General features: G+C 32.7%; 1 protein-coding gene across 2 annotated transcripts in view; it reads left to right on the top strand.

Annotated features, from left to right (window-relative positions):
* Positions 1-16,554, top strand: part of NUP58 (nucleoporin 58) — a 40,072-nt gene extending 23,518 nt beyond the window's left edge. For both annotated transcript variants that reach the window (XM_081130331.1, XM_081130330.1), the window contains 6 exons: positions 2,045-2,163; positions 2,591-2,673; positions 5,923-6,124; positions 11,367-11,465; positions 13,102-13,197; positions 14,420-16,554. In XM_081130331.1, the coding sequence (XP_080986457.1) occupies positions 2,045-2,163; positions 2,591-2,673; positions 5,923-6,124; positions 11,367-11,465; positions 13,102-13,197; positions 14,420-14,589 (769 nt within the window). In that variant the 3' untranslated portion in view covers positions 14,590-16,554. The remainder of the gene's footprint in view (positions 1-2,044; positions 2,164-2,590; positions 2,674-5,922; positions 6,125-11,366; positions 11,466-13,101; positions 13,198-14,419) is intronic.
* Positions 16,555-17,330: the final 776 nt, after the last annotated feature.

Genomic DNA, 17,330 nt, shown 5'->3' with positions numbered 1-17,330 from the left:
TTTTTTTTTTAAATATGTCTTTATTGATTTCAGAGAGAGGAAGGGAGAGGGAGAGAGAGAGATAGAAACATCAATGATGAGAGAGTCATTGGTTGGGCCCGCAACCCAGGCATGTGCCCTGACCAGGAATTGAACCCCGATCGCCTGGATCCTAGGTCGACTCTCAACCGCTGAGCCATGCCTGGCCAGGCAAAATAAAAATTTTTTTAAAAATCCACCTATAATCTCATCACTCAGCTTTGTATATTCATGTAGTAGCCATACATGTGATAAATATTGTGTCTCCTTTTTATATCCTTTCGTGTTGCCAGAGATAATACTAGCTAATATTTATCAAATGCTTACCATATACCAAACAGTATGCTTAGCACTTTACATGCTTTATCTCATTTCCCACAAAAGCGCTACAGCTGGTACTATTTCCATCTTAGGCATGAGGATCTTGAGGCACAAAGAGGTGAAGTCCTGTGCCTGTGAGTGGTTAGAGGTCTGTTTGGCTCCTGTCTCTTAACTTTTTTTTTAAACTTTTTATTATGATATGATTTCAAACAGAGAAAAATTTCGAGAATGAAACAAAAAATTCCCATATATCTTTTTAGATTCCCTACATGTTAACATTTTTACTATTTTTGTTCCTTATTCTCTGTATGTATACATACATTTTTTTCTCTCTGAACAGCTTGTTATTTCCAGACAAGATGCCTTTATGCCTAAGTACGTTAGTGTATATTTCTTAAGCATAAGGATATTATGATCAAACTCAGGAAATTAAGAATGACAATGTGCTTCTGTTTTATTTAGATTAGCATGGGATGTGCTTCTTCGCTGCACTTCCTCTAATATTTTATCCTTGTGTCTTTTTTTTTTCTTCTTTAATATATATTGATTTCAGTGAGAGGAAGGGAGAGGGGGAGAGAGATAGAAACATCAATGATGAGAGAGTCATTGATAGGCTGCCTCCTGCATGCCCCCCACCTGGGATTGAGCCTGAAACCTGGGCATGTGCCCTTGACCCGAAATGGAACGAACTGCGATCTCCTGGATCATAAGGTCGATGCTCAACCACTGTGCCATGCTGGCCGGGCCTTGTGTCTATTCTGCCATCAGAGCTAGTTTTGAAATGGGTTGAATTGTGTCATTTTGCTCTGCAAAAAACTTTCACAGGTCTTCATTTCATATAAAATAATGTTCAGACTGCTTTGCATGCTATTCAATGTCCCTTTTTATCTTTTTAGCATTCTCTGGTTAAATTTATCAGAACAGTAGTAGTAGTAGTAATTGCGTGCTGTTTTTATAGTACACTATAGTGTTTTCAGATTATAAATAGAAGAACTGTAAGTATTTGGTTATAAATTCTGGTTAACAATTGAACTTTTAAAAACTTTTCATTTTTTTTTTTTTTAAACTTTTCATTTTAAACTTATTTTAGACTTAGCAGAAAACTTGCAAAAATGGTAATAAAAAAGAATTTTCTTTTTTTTCCTTACTCCTCTTAATGTTAACATGTTGCATAATCACAGTATAATTATCAAGAACAGGAAATTAGTATTGGCACAAATAATTAACCAAACTACAGAACTTACTTGAATATTACTGACTTTTTCACTAATGTGCTTTTTTCTGTCCCAGGAACCTATTTTCCACTAGTGTACTTTTTCTACTCTAGGATCCTATTCCCATTGCATTTACTTGTTACTGCTACTTAATCTTTTCCAATTTGTAACAATTATGCAGTCTTTCCTTGTCTTTGATGACCTTGATGATACTTTTGAAGGGTATTTGGTTGCTTTCTAGATTATCCCTTACTTGGGATATTTTCATAATTGGAGTAAGGATATACATCTATTTTTGATACTGTACGAGTTTGAATTTTTGTTTCAATAATATCTGTGCCAATTAAAGATACATTATGTCATCACACTAGCTCAAAGGCCCTACTTCAGTGGGCACATTTATTTATTTATTTATTTATTTATTTGGTATTTTGAATGTAATGAAAATAATGTTTTTAAAACTGATCTGAATTTATATGTTTTTTATACAGCTACTTCAGAATCTTGGTTCAGCAGTTTGAGGTACAGCTTCAGCAGTACAGACAGCAGATTGAAGAACTAGAGAACCATCTTGCTACTCAAGCAAATAATTCACATATAGCTCCTCAAGGTAATGTGCTTTTGGTGGAAATTTTTTTTTTTTTTTTTTTTTTGTGGGAGAGAGGTTAAGCCATTGTTATGTAGTAGATATTCTAAATAGCTACTAGTAATTGTCCAAAGCTGCCATAAGAAAATTTTCTTAAAAGTCCTTGATTAGATCTTTATTACCTATAAATGTAAAATGCTTTATTATGAATTGTTACTATGCTAACAAAGGCAGAAGTCTTAGGACCTCTGACTCTCCCCCAGATTCCTGATGTAGATATCCTTCTCTCAGTCTTCTCACTCTGCTATCTTCTTTTATCCATGGAAATACTGATGTAGTTTTTTCCTCCTACACATTAACTATACCAAAAATTGAACTCAAGTAATAGAAAACTAATATTCATTGTGTTTATATATATATATTTGTGTGATAATATAATTTTCTCTTATAGATTTGTCAATGGCTATGCAGAAAATTTATCAAACATTTGTAGCTTTAGCTGCACAACTTCAGTCTATTCATGAAAATGTAAAGGTAAGTTTTTATTGCCAGTTCATCTTTCTGGATATCTAGACCCAAGTGAAGTATTTGTTCATTTGTGGGACAAAATAATGTTTATTACAGAAAGACCAGAAATTGCATATAAGTGAAAAAGACTAAAATCCATAATCTTGCCCAGACACAACTATGGATAGTATTTATTCTTTTAAAAAAGATCCAAGTAACATTACATTGTGAACAACTTTCTGTGTGCATACACATATTTCTTCATTATCATTTTTAGTAGTTACATTGGGTTTCACTGGGTATATGTGCATGGTTTGTTTAACCCATCCTCTCTTGTCATTTATTTAGTTTCTTTCCATCTCTTTACCACTCTAAACAGAATATAAACATTTTTAGTAGCAAAATTATTTTGTATTGCTTTAATTTTATGTATGTTTTAAATGTTTATTAGCCACTGCATTAAAAAACTTGCTTACATTTGTTCCTTTTAAATGCAGGCAACTATTTGTGCTTACAAAATATAAATAAAATAATTTGTCACTGCATAGTTAGAACCTTTTGTAATGTTTTTAAAATTGAAGTGAAATATTAAATATGAGTGCATTTTTATCAACTAATCAAGCAAATATAATTAAATTTTTCATGGAGCCTAAATATATTAACTGCGTAAAAGAGAGCTTACCAATATTTTCTTTTTTATTGTAATTCAATGCATAGTAACAGAATTTTTAAAGATGTTAACCACTTAAATTATATAATTTTTGAAATGATAGCACACTTTAGACCTTTTGCTTTAATAGATTTTAATTTTTAAACCAAATCTTTTTTTTTAAAATATGTTGTTATTGATTTCAGAGAGAGGAAGGGAGAGAGAGAAAGAGAAATATCAGTGATGAGAGTCATTGATCGGCTACCTCCTTCATGCCCCCTACTGGGGATCTAGCCTGCAACCTGGGCATGTGCCCTGACTGGGAATCGAACCATGATCTCCTAGATCATAGGTCGATGCTCAACCACTGAGCCATGCTGGCTGGGCTAACCCAAATCTTTAAAATATTTTAATTTTAAAATAATTTAGTTTTAAAGGAGGAATTTGTATCAAATATTCTTAAAATTATTATGTCTATAATAAATACTATTTAAGTTTTTTAAACTACTAAAGATAATTCTCTGTTGTCGCTTTGAAGTCTTTGTTGTTCAGGTGTTTAACTTAGTTTTTACTTGAAACTTTTCAAATATATACAAAAGTAGAGCACTATTATAATGAATGCCCAGGTACCCACCACGTATTTTCACCCATATTTAGATCCTGCTGCTCCTGTTTTATCAATTCTCCACACAGAGATACTCCCCCACCCCCCACACCCCCTGGAGCATTCTAAAGAAAGTCCCAGATTTGTTATTTGTAAATATATATGCTTTTTCAGTGGTAGGTTCTTCTCTGGTTTGTAAACTCCCCTTTTATTACCATAAAATAATGAGACAGAGATTCACACAAAACCAGCCCCAGATTATCTTGAATAAACTTAACATGAAATTTTGACCTACTCTCTTTTTTTGTTTTTAATACACATTCTCAAAAGCCAAAGAATTTTCCATGATTAGATTTGCTATGTTGCCATTTATTTTCAGCTGATTTTAGACTTCTTCACTTATAGAAATCTCACAAGAGGTGTTTTTTTGTTCTTTTTGTAATGTTTTTTATGAGACAGTCTGTTGAAACAGCCTTAAACTGCCTGATCCAGCCAGGCTCAATGACATTTAACAAAATCGGTTATTAATTATGAATTATGTAAATCATGACTGATGTCAGGTTTTTTGTTTTTTTAAAAAAAACCAGATGTTCTTTTTAAGTCTCTATGCAGGTCATTATTCCTGAGTACTTGACGTAGAACTAAAATTATATGGGCTATTGATGCTAAACATTGTGTGGATTTGTGCAGTTCATTGCACAGAAGGGAGGATGGATTTGGGGGATATCAGTTTTAAAAAGATTTATTTTTCTTATATCACATACTCTAGTTCTTACTGCATTTTCCCCAATTTTCTCTTGGCAGCCCCACGTCAGTACATTATAGAGTTAGGAAAGTTTGGAACTGCAACATCAAATAGTGACGTTCACACAAAAGGAGATGATAGCTTTTAAATACTATAACAGTAGGATTTGTAAGTGTTCTACCTGATATAATCAAAAAGCCTAAAATTTATTAATGTCAGCTCAGAACAGGTAGGAAATATGAAAATTCTATGTTTCAAAAAGTAGTTTAAAACTGATCTAAATTAGGTTAAACCCTCAACAAAAGTATTTAATAATTCTGATGTGAAAAATAATCATTTCTATTATTGGTCTTTAATCAAGGCAGATGTTGCCTTGGGTAAACCAGCCCAGTTTATGAAGTTGGTAGTTTTTCTTTCTTACTCTGAAATTATAAACTCACTTTTTAATTTTTCTCCTGTTTGGTTACACAAGCTCAACATGAGTTATTCTTATTGCAAAATAGTCAAACAATATAGATAAAGTAAAGGTCCTCTTTTTACCATCCAAGCTCTCTCTGCTGAACACACATTAACATGTGTCACCCAGGTCTTTTAAAAAATGTACTTAATAGCCCGGCCGGCGTGGCTCAGTGGTTGAGCATCGACCAATGATCCAGGAGATCGTGGTTTGATTCCAGGTTAGGGCACATGCCCAAGAGGCGGGCTTGATCCCCAGTAGGGGTCATGTAGGAGGCAGCCGATCAATGATTCTCTCATCATTGATATTTCTATCTCTCCCTCTCTCTCTCTCCTCCTCCCTTCCTCTCTTTGAAATCAATAAAGATATATATATATATATATATATTTTTTTTTAATGTACTTAACAAATATATATTTAATGCTTATTTTCAAGCTTTTTGAATCTAAAATTTATCAAAAGGTTGGACATTGGAGGGGAGAATTTCATGAAAAAATTGGAATATTTAAAATAGAATTTTAGATATTGCTCTGCTTATCTTAAAGCTTAGCTAACTCATTTTAAGAAGGCTTCATGAAGCCAGAATATTTTAGGCAGTTTATTGTAAAGATATGACAGAAATGGGGAAGAAAATGCTCAAAGGAGTGATAGAACTCTCACACTTGTCACTTCCTATACTATGCATTACTGTTTTATTTAGGTGGAATGCATAATATTGACCATGTATTTGATCTCTTTGCTAACTTATTTCATATATTCATTCACATATTACCAAAGTCAACACAGAACTTGATCGATCTTTTCTTTATTCATTCTTTTAGGTGCTCAAAGAACAGTACCTTGGCTACAGAAAGATGTTCTTGGGAGATGCTGTAGATGTGTTTGAAGCCAGGCGAGCAGAAGCCAAGAAGTGGCAGAATCCCCCCAGAGTTACTACTGGACCCACCCCTTTCAGCAACATTCCAAACGCAGCAGCCGTTGCCATGGCTGCAACACTTACACAGCAGCAACAGCCTGCTACAGGTCTGAATGCATTCAAGTTATAGCTTCTTACTGTTAAAATTCAGAACATTTATGTGCATTTTAAGTCTTCCTTGTGTTAGCACTGAAGAAATTTCTATGAATCCTATACAATCTAAAAATTGTGATGGACACAATTATAAACATACCTGATAAAAAACGCAGGGTAGTCTTAGCAATAATTATATAGCAACAAGATATTGAATATTGTGATTTACTTAATGTTATTTGCTGTATTGCTATAAATACCCTTTAGAACATGGTGTTTCACTACTGAATTACATTAGGAGTAACAGATTCTAAAATCGTGATTATATCATTTATTGTTTTAAAGTCAGATAATCCAGCCACACATTGCAGTTTTCACATGTGATACTGATAGGTGGTGCATTCTTGTTTCCTCATACATTGTGATTACAGAATACTGACATTCAGGATGAAGTACTTTTTTATTGACTCAAGTTGTGTTAAAGGTCAATAGTTTTGTTTGTATGTATAATAATAAGGAAGAGTACAGGCCCTCTAAACCAAATTTGGAAGAAAGTACGTGCTAGACTTGTTTGTACCTTTTCAAAATGAACAAAGCAGTAGCAAGAACAGGGAAAAGATGTTTCGAGATGCTTTGGAGTGCACATTAAGGAGTGTGAAATAGAAAGCTGAGCAGATGAAAATCATTGGTGAGATACTGGAAAGCAGAACATTTTAGTCCTTGGTTTAATTCCACTTCTCACGAGAGAAATGTGTTTATGGTCAGTTCTGCAGTGTTCAGTTTGGTCCCGTGTCTTTCAGAGATTACTACTTGTCTTTTACTCCAGCAGTTCCTTTTTTGTCAGGCTTGAAGTTCGAAATAGAAAACTATAGTCTTAATGGATATTGATTTTTTTTTTTTTTAACTCATTCATACATTTTTTAGTAATGCTTACTGTTCTACAGCATATGTTCTTCTGAGAGTTCCATATAGTCCAGTAGTAAATTACAGTATAAAATAAGTAAAAGAAAGGGGGGGGACATCTCGGTTGCATTCAGGCTGCTTCCACAGGAAAGCATTCTCCGTTTCTCACTGTTGGCAGTTTAAAAAAATTGTTCTTCACATTTGGAGATCACAGAATTGACTTCCCATCAGTAAACAGCTGCTGATGGATTTATGCCAAATCCTCCACATTCCATGGCTGGACCCATGTGAATAGTGGCTCACAGAAGCATGTATAGTAAGTAGTTCTCTAGCTGGCTGGAGTGTAGCGTTGTGTTCTCAAGTTATGGAGGAAAAAAGTCATTTTGGGATTGAATCCCTGTCAATCACATAATTACAATCCTCAGTTCTCATGATTATTTAACCAATTAATTAGACCAACCATAGTACCACTTTACTTTTTAGAGCCAATATCAATCCTAAAGTAGATCAGATAAGCATGGTTTTGGTTAAATGTTCCTTGCACATGAAAGATTTCCATTCTAAGTTAGAGAGGTTTATAGGTTTTCACTTATACATTTTGGGCTTATGGACATATGAAAATATATGTTCATTCTCTAAATATGAGTGCCTACTATGTGTTAGGTTCTGGGGATACAAAGATAAACAGTATAGGTAGTCTTTGCTCTGTGGTGATAGAGGATGTAACTTAATTTAGAGTAAACATGTTGAGGAGCCCTTCGCTCATCTGCTTTAATTTTGTCTGTGACTTTTGTCAAACTTTGGGGGAACTGTTTTCTCTCTTCTCTGCAGTTTTGAAGCCCACATAAGGATTTTCTAATCAGGTGGCAGAAATTGTAATTTATCAACCTAAAACAGTCTTACAGTGTTTTCTGAGTTGTATGAATTTTTAGAACTGAGAAGCCAAACAGTCATAACAGTTTTTCATTGTGTCTTCCCTTTTTCCTTTTGTTTTTCTAAAGGTCTCCCAGGCTCCATAGTCCATTCCTTTATGCTTCTTCCAGTTAAGACGTTAGTTATGTTAGTCATACCACCACTATAGCAAGATTTATGAGGTCTGTTAGATACATACTGATTTTATAAGTTACACCCTGTTTAGAAATGTCTCTATTGATTGCATTATGCAGTGATTTATTCTTTATGTCCTGTGACTTTGATGAAATCTTTTTAAATACCAGTAACAGATTTTAAAGACTATCAGGATGAAGCTAGATAAAGCTTGTGTGCTATTTTTATATATTACTGTTGACCTGTACAAGATTTGAGTTGTCAGAGGTGTTTTGCTTTTATTTGCATATGGATTCTTGACTTCATTATTGTAAAAAAGCAGATAGCTTCTTGGGCTGCTACCTTCTGAAGGTGGTTTCTGTGTGATCTTTCTTGGATGTGGAGGTATGCACTTAAGTGACTTGATCATTTTGTGTTTTTAAATGAAGATATGTAATAGAACTTAGACCTGTGTGATATATGCTTATTGCTTCTGAAGGCTGAAAAGAATTGAAAAACCAGCAGGCTGTTTATGTATGAAATAAGCATCAATACGTGAATAAATTACATGTTGTTAGAGCTTGAGTACACTTGTCCATCCACCAGTACTTCTGAAGCCTCTTTAAATGCTTAAGATTTACATTAGGCTTTTTTCAGTATAATTTTAATTTAGGGTAGATTGTTTTAAGCTGATGTACTGGGATTAAGTTTTGCTATTGTGTGTTGACAATTTTAAAAGTTCTTGATGTTTACATAAATAAGACTTTTCTCATGTGACTTAGCTGCTGTTTTTAAGGAGTGCTGAGGTCTTTTGTTAGGAATTCCTACTTTCCAGCTTTAGGTGTAGGTTTGGACATTTAAGGTGTAGTGTTAAATAGGAAACTAAGTATTTCGTTTTAGTTTCCTGTGGTTTTGTGATTTTTGTTGTGTTTAATAACCAAAGGAACATTCCCCATTAAATCAATAAGGAAAATTTTTCAAATTGGGGAAAAGGCATTTTTTGTTTTTTAAGAAATATTATTATTTTAAAATACGACTTAGGAATAACCAGACTAATTACATTAGGTATTTTGAGTGGTCATTGAAAATTATAAAAAAATTTAGCACTTTAGTCCTTTTCCTGTGAATACAATTTTACTTTTTAAAAGGTAGAATTTATTCTGGAAAATATGAATTAACAGTATTAAACTTGATTTTGTTGTGTATGAATATCTTATAACTTTTGTAAAATGTTACTCTACATGAAGATTTCACTTTGGGCAATCATTGGAATATATTACTACTAACTTGGTTTTGTTTATGGAACTAAGAGCCTCTCATTGAATGAGTATTCAGATTTCGAAACAGACTTCTTGAATTGTTTACGTAACTTTTGCCTGAAGGATTTAGATTCTGCTTTCTAATAGTGAAACTAATTTATATGGTGGCCAGAGTAATATATATGCTAATACTTTGGCATGGGAGATATTTATCATAAGTCTTTACTATTAAAAATGTTATACATTTGCCTACTAGTTTTATAAATAATGTTGCCTTCAGAGTTTGTGTGAAGGTACAAAACTCAAAATATCATGTACCTGTTGTGCAGTGGAAAGTCTTGTCATCGTTAGAGTTCATTATCTATATCCTGAATATCGATGGTTAGAGTTGCTCTTAAAAATAGACCCACTGTCAATAAAGCATGTTATTTGAGTGACTCTTACGACTTGTAAGGCTGAGGGCTGTGGTGTGCATTATTCTTTAGGGTCTTCCACCAGCAGTGCCTCCTACTAACACGTGATAACACATAAGTCTCTCAATGTTAAAGAAACTGGACATGTGTTTTCTACATATTATTTTTGTTAGAAATTAGAAATTAATATGCTTAGTTTCTTTTTCCTATAGTAACATTTTACAAAAGAGCTGCTCAGCAAGTATTTTAGTCTCAAATTGATCTCAAACTGGGTGTAAAAATTTAAATCCTTTTTTAATTTATTTTTTAATAGTGGTATGAGAAGTCTGGCTGCTATTAGTTCTTATTCTTTATTTTCTGGGTGGAAGCTATTTGAAAAGTCCAGCTTTTGTCCCACTGTAGCAAAATGTAGTTCTTCAGTTTTCTACTTTTGTTAATGCTTTATAATTTACACTACCTTTTGAATATACAAACCTCATTCATTGAACAACTTGAAGGCTTCGAATTCTTTGAAAATTTTAAATTTCAATCTGTATATTACTTTGGCAGATCCCTCAACTTTGAGATGCACTGATCACTGTGCTTGAAAAAGACATGACTGAAGATTGTACTATGAAATTTATTGAATAGTTTTCATAAATTATTTATCAAATGAGAGATTTTTAGATTTTTGTAGCCTGCTTAGTTTTAAAAAAATATATAGTTAAAGTGAGAGGCAAGTTTGATGCTATTCTTGCCAAATAAACTCAGCCAAAATCTTCCAAGTAATAAATGGGAAAAGGATGACTAATCATTCTGCATCTGAGTATATTTTCCAAAATGTTGGAAAGAAATTTTTGAATTGAAATCTTGAATGTATTGAATCTGTCAAGGTACACAGCGGTGCCTTTGTAAATGTTCATTATCTTATTTAATCAGGTGATAAGTGGTGTAATGTAGCAGAGCTTAACAATAGAACATAATTATCACTTTTTGTGAACAATTTGGAATTGTCATGTTACTGTGTAATTGATTTGCTTTAAAATGAACAATAAATTTAATAAAATAAAACATTGTCTTGTTTTTTATCTACTTATTGTATATATATATATATATATCATTTATATTTCATATAAAAAATCATGCCTAGTTTTTTGGGTACTTACTCTTTTGAAGTAACATGATAGTTTTGCTATGGCTATGTTAGCGTCAGTCTCTTTTGATCAATTGAGACTTGACTCTAACGGTAAGGAGCTTGTTTTAAAAAGAAAACAAGTAAAAATCTTTACTGATTACACCAACTAATTTTATCATAAAACAAGTGGGGAGATCTAAAATCATTCTAGAAGTAAAACTATAAAAGAACTATAATTTACAATACATTAAAGATTTCAAATTAGCAGGTTAAACTAACATTCATCTTTCAATGCAGTAAACCTCTTCTAATTGTCTAGTGTGAACAAGTTTAATTAAAAAAAATTGAAGGGGGAGTAGGTAAATCAGTTGGGACAGATAAATTAGGCCGGGGAGACATCCTGAAAACTAAGTTTTAGCAAATAGACTTTGTTTAAAGTAATTACTGTTCATTTTAAAATCAGTTTCTTAAACTTTAATCTTGAAAGAGTAAGGCAAATTTGTTTTTTCCCCCTCCCATTTTTTTTTGTTTTTTATACCAGGGCCACAGCCATCTCTGGGAGTTAGTTTTGGAACGCCATTCGGCTCAGGTATTGGCACTGGCTTGCAATCAAGTGGCTTAGGTTCTTCAAACCTTGGAGGTACACTTTAACTTTTCTAATAATTGTATTGGACTATTATACATTTGAATTGATATTAGCCTGTAAAAATTTTCTAAAAGGATCTACTATTTTGGAAGTTCAGGTTCCATCTAGCAAAACCAATTCTCCAAACATAATCAGTGCTTTCTAGTGTTAGGTTTAGAACCTAAAAAATCATTTTATCTGTGAATAGTAAATATTAAAAAGTATTAAAATTAAGTGGTAGGGATGTTCCTATATTCAAAGCAATATGCTAAAATGTGAACTTGAAAATTACTTAGATTTAACTTAAAAAAATTAGTAGTCTTAACAGTTTGGAGTCCAAACTACTTCTGGATGTACAGTCTCCTAATCATTATTTTCTTTTTGTGAAAAAGAACACTTTATTTTTATTTTTATTTTTTTTTGTTTAAAGTATTACAGATGTCCAAAAGGAACACTTTGAATGGGGAAATAATTTTATTATAAGTTGAACAGCTCAATTTTTGTTCATTCCTAAGTACTTTTGGCATATTTGCCTATATACATATTTGTATACATAAGCGATAGAATTTATTTTAATAGTTTTGTAAGTTAACTCTAATTAGTAAGGTAGTTCTGCAAAAACATGCTAAGTACAAATGCATTCATAATTGTCTAATGTGGATGATTGAAAGTTGATTGTGTTTTATGGAGCACATTGTCATATAATGAATAAGGTTTCGTTATTTCCACTAAAATATATCATCATAAGAGGGGGGAAACTTATAAGCTATTATGGCTTAATATAGTAGACCCTATTAGGAATTACTAGAATTATGACAGCATAATTCTTATGATCTATAATCCAATTTGCCATCATATTTCTTAGAGACAGTAAGACTATCAGACTCAATATTTTAGATAAGCTGTTATAAAGTACCTAAGAATTTGAATTTTATTTTTAAGTATTTGACTTTTAGGAGAGTGAAAACAAGTCTTCTAGCAAAATCTTCTCTTGAACTTTATATGATGAAAAATATTTTTTAATTTAAATTGTGAGCATCATATTACTAAGACAAAACATGATGCTCCCACTCCCAATTTCTCATTGTTATATTAGCTGATGCTATGGCAATACCCTACTATTGACTATTACATAGTTATGCAGTTTTTCAACGGTTAAGGTTCTTAAGTGAAAATGGGTAAAAAGCAGAGTAAAATCACCTTGCAGTACTCCATGTTTAAATTATTGTGCATGTCATGCTTATTATAAATTTAGCCCCCCCCCCCTTTTTTTTTTTTTGGTAAAATGAAATATCCCAAAGTAGATCTGTTTTTTTCTGTTTGACTAAAATCATGCTTGAATGATCACTAAAATTTCTAGTTCATTTGGAAGAGAATATACCAAAATGATCTTATTTTTTATGGCCTCGTCTTTAAAAGTTACTGATGGGTCATAAACTTAGTCTAAATACATATAAATGTTTTATTTCAGGATTAATCTGGTTCTTCCAGAAGTCTTATGCAAAGGAATAAAGAACAGATTTTCTTCATAAGGCCATGTTTTTCAACACTGTATTATTAGACCTTTTGATAATTTTAGGTTTTACTTGTTAGAATCCTTTAACCTGTGTTTTACATGCCGTTGTATATTTCTCTATTGCCCTTCCACTAGGATTTGGAACTAGCTCTGGTTTTGGATGCAGCACCACAGGGGCCTCCACATTTGGATTTGGAACAACAAATAAACCCTCAGGAAGTCTTAGTGCAGGTTTGTGTGTTTCAGCCTGAATTTCAGACAAATTTAAAGGTGCAAGGTATTTAATTTAAAAGCATAAGTATTGTTATTTTCAATATCCAAAAATGATCCCTGATTTAGTTTCTATTCCCTGGATGAAGCATGCAAGCCTAACCATATAGCTTTATCTTATAAGCTAAATGTCAGGTTTATAAAATATTTCTAACAACACTGACTAGTTTGATAAAATAAATAATTATATCCTTTCTTAACTAAGTACAGATTCCTTAGAACCCAAAGACTAGCTTCATGGTTAAACAATTTTCTTTATTATTATAAAAATAAACCCTTTGGGTTTAAGTTTTAACTCAGTTTTTATCATTATTCATTCAGGAGAATTATTTCTCTTCCAAAAAGATGTTCTTTAGTTATTACGTTCCAGCTTACAATTGGGTTCTTTGTTCATTTTTGAAGTGGATAGAATCTTCTAACTCTTCTGATAGAAAATTCCAAATTCCATCTACTTTTGCATTTTCTCTATATTTGTAAATAATGACTTGCTTAAATGTGCAATGCTCAGGGGTAAAAGGCAGGTCTAAATTAATGATGTAATATTAAATTGTGTTGAATTTGAAGGCAATTCTGTTTAATATTAAAAAACATTTAAAATAAACAGTTTCAACAGAGTAAGGTAGTAGAAATCATTGGTATCAGAATTATAATATAAATATGTTAATATTAGTTAACTAGACAGTAATAGTACTTGATCTTAATTACACAGGCTCTTAATAAAATCAAAACAATAGGTACTGTTCTTCAGTGTATTCCTTGTCCTGAAAATTATGGTTGTTGTTTTCTTGGAGGACTTAAAATTGCAAGGGTGGGTCCAAAGGTTGTGAAAGTATCTTCAACATGTTGATAAAATGTCTCTGGAGGGGCTGAGGAGGAAGGCACCTTGGCACGTTGAATTCCCAGGAAAGCGTCTGGCAGCCTGAAGCCTTCTGCAGATTTCAGTTTGTGCTAAGGCTTCACTTTTGACCTGGATGACTGAACTTCTCTCTCTACAGTGCCACTTAGTAGTTTGGTAAATTATTTTCCTATAAAATTGCACGTTAGAAATTTAGGGCCATAAGATTTGTACTATTTTTATAGATTATGTACTCTTGCAGCTAGAATTTTACCTCTCGTCCTCACTTTTTATATTTGTTTCTGTGACTTAACTTCTGATATGAATATTCTTTTCCCTAAACATAAGGCTTTGGCAGCTCAAGTACATCTGGGTTTAACTTCAGCAATCCTGGCATCACAGCATCAGCTGGTTTGACATTTGGGGTGTCCAATCCTGCCTCTGCAGGTTTTGGAACAGGAGGACAACTCCTTCAGTTGAAGAAGCCTCCAGCTGGAAACAAAAGAGGAAAAAGATAAACGTATGGGTTGATGTGTTGAGAGAATCCATTGCAGCATCGTTTAGTCTATTTTTCTAAAACTGATGCAGTAATTTAATTGCATCCCAGGAGATTTCTAAAGTTTTGATATTTTTGCCTACTCTGGAATTTGAACTTTGTTCTTGTTTGCCGTGCTAAACATCTTTTTTCTTGTGAATTTGAAACCCAGTTGTATATTTTTCTTTATTTTGATTCGCAGTGTATGAAAATGTTCTGATTACATCGCTGGTTGGTAAAACCTATTTAACCTAGTGTTAATAGCAATGTTTTTGTTGATACACTTTACATTATGTGAATATATGCACATGTGTTTCTTATACAGATGGTATGAACTCTAGGGCCGATACTAGAATCAGTTGGTTTCTTGATAAAGTCTTTTGAACTACACTGCAGGGCATCTTGTGAATATGTATATAAATATATGCAGAGTAATACACACAATTGTGTGTGCATATAAAATATATATTTACAGACCTACAACTTTGCCTCAGACTGTTCCCCTTTTCTAAGGGTGTGCCATTTTTCACCTTTGCAGCTTCAGTTCCTCAGTGCTTGTAGATTGATGAGCTAGAGGTACCAGGTCATTGCAGTTACTTGCTTAAAGACTTAGTGAAATGGTTACTGTTGTAAATATTTGACCTACTCAACTTCATTGCCTAGTCTTTCCCGTTTTCGTTTTCCACCTTTAGCAGCTACTGTAGAGGAGGAATGCTGTAAAACTCATTGAACAGATTTTAACAGATTTTATTATCCTATATGTCCTCATATTGCCTATATGAGATGTTTTTTCATATCTGAGGTGAACCTTCAAGAGCATATTTGAACTCCAGACTGGTGTTCTGGAGGCAAAGAGCTATTAAGCCAAATTGATTCTATGCAGGTGAAGGATGCACTAAGATTTTAGTGGAAACTTTTTTAGCTATTCCAATACAGAGTTCTTTCCTATAGGGCTATTGATTTGACACCAAATGGAATGGCTCATCAGCCTCTTAATGTCTTAAGTAAGTGCTTAATTTGGAATAGAGAAACAATATATTTTAAGGAAAAAAATATTCTTTGTAGCAACTATAAACTATCCTGTTTTAACAGAGCTCCAGGTAATAACACATAGGCGTGTCAGATTACATCTGTGTAATATTTGTCTATATTAGTACTAGTGACATAGAGTGGGTGAAAAAGTGAGCCCTTGGAAAGAGAACTGCCTTAGCCATGATTTCAGACAGAAACCATTAGGTAGACCTATATGTATCTTTCAGTTACAGTTTTCAGATGGGATGTGAACATGAAATTCCATTAAAATAGTTTAATTTTTTATATAGAAGGTTTTGTACATAATGTGCATCAAGTGAATATTTTTAGAAGCATTTCACCAAGGTACCTTTTTTCTAAAATAGGTATTGCATAAATTTGTGTGTGTGTATACACACACTCGCACACACACATACACACTTTTAGTATAATGTTAGGTTTGATTATGAAAGTGTTGTCAAATCTGTTTTATTTATCCGCATATATCAGTGATTGGCTTTTTGGAATTGAAATTTTTGCTCCTTGATGCATTAAAATAAGGAAAATGCTTTGTTTCTGAGCTCTAAATCTGTTTTTATTTTTGCACACTTCTCTAATACTGCAATCCCCAGATTCTGGGGAAGGGTAGGAAAATGTGATTTTGTGTTTTGAATTACTGTCAGAATTAAATACACAATTAGAACAAACCTTTTTTTTTTTTTTAAGGATATTGCATTATACTGCAAAAATCTGAATATTATTTCTTGGGTTTTTTCTTTATATATTTTACATCTTAATGTATTGCACCACTGGAAATTTGTAACAGATCAGTTTGTGATAGGAGTTTAAATGTGTTGTCATTGTCTCCATTGTCTTTACTTTGTCCAGAACCTGTCATTGAGTAAACAATAAAATTTATTGTGTCAGTTGCTTTGAATCTTTGTAGGTGTTAGTAGTTGTTCTTAATATGTAATTTTCTCATTATTGCTCTTTTATTCTCTTGGTCAGTTTTTAGTGTTTTCACTGGTTTGTACATCTTGCTTTAAAAATGTAATAAAGACTGAACACAGAAAGTGAGCTTGAGTAAAAAGTAAAAGTCCCCTTCAACTTGCAGGCCCTAATCCTACTTTCTTCCCCAGAGTATCCTTTCTTAATGGTTTGGTATGTATTCTTTTAGACCCTTTAAAAAAATGATTTTTTCAACATATGTATACAAATGTTTATTTCTATTTCTCCTTTTTCTCTCATTTTCTCATTCTCTCTTAGGTCCTTTTTCTTTTTTAACAAATACGTTAAAAATCTACATATTCTGTGACTTGCTCCCCCCCCTCCTTTAATGCTATATCATTGACATATTTTCCTGTCAGTCCTTGCAGATTTATTTTTTATGTACTGTTCTGTAGCATGGATGTACAATGATTTGTTCCAACTAATACCTACTGGTAGGCAGTTAGGTTCTTTCCAGCATTTCAATATAATAGAAAAAGCTGCAGTGACTATCCTTATACATGATTCTTTATGCTCATGTTTAATGTTTCTTTGGGATTGATTCTAGAAGAGGAATTGCTGAAAGGGCATACAAATAACATGTTTTAATGTCAGATTGCCTTCCAAAAATGCTATATAAATGTACACTTCTACAGTTTGTATGAGTACCCATTTCTCAGCAATCTCTATACAGTATTTTGTTGTTGTTAATCCTCACCTGAGGAT

This window comes from Miniopterus schreibersii (genome assembly GCF_964146895.1).
Source record: "Miniopterus schreibersii genome assembly, chromosome: 2".
In the NCBI taxonomy this organism is placed as follows: Eukaryota; Metazoa; Chordata; class Mammalia; order Chiroptera; family Miniopteridae; genus Miniopterus; species Miniopterus schreibersii.
The sequence above is the reverse complement of the archived record's forward strand: the minus strand, read 5'-3'. Positions and strand labels throughout refer to the sequence as shown.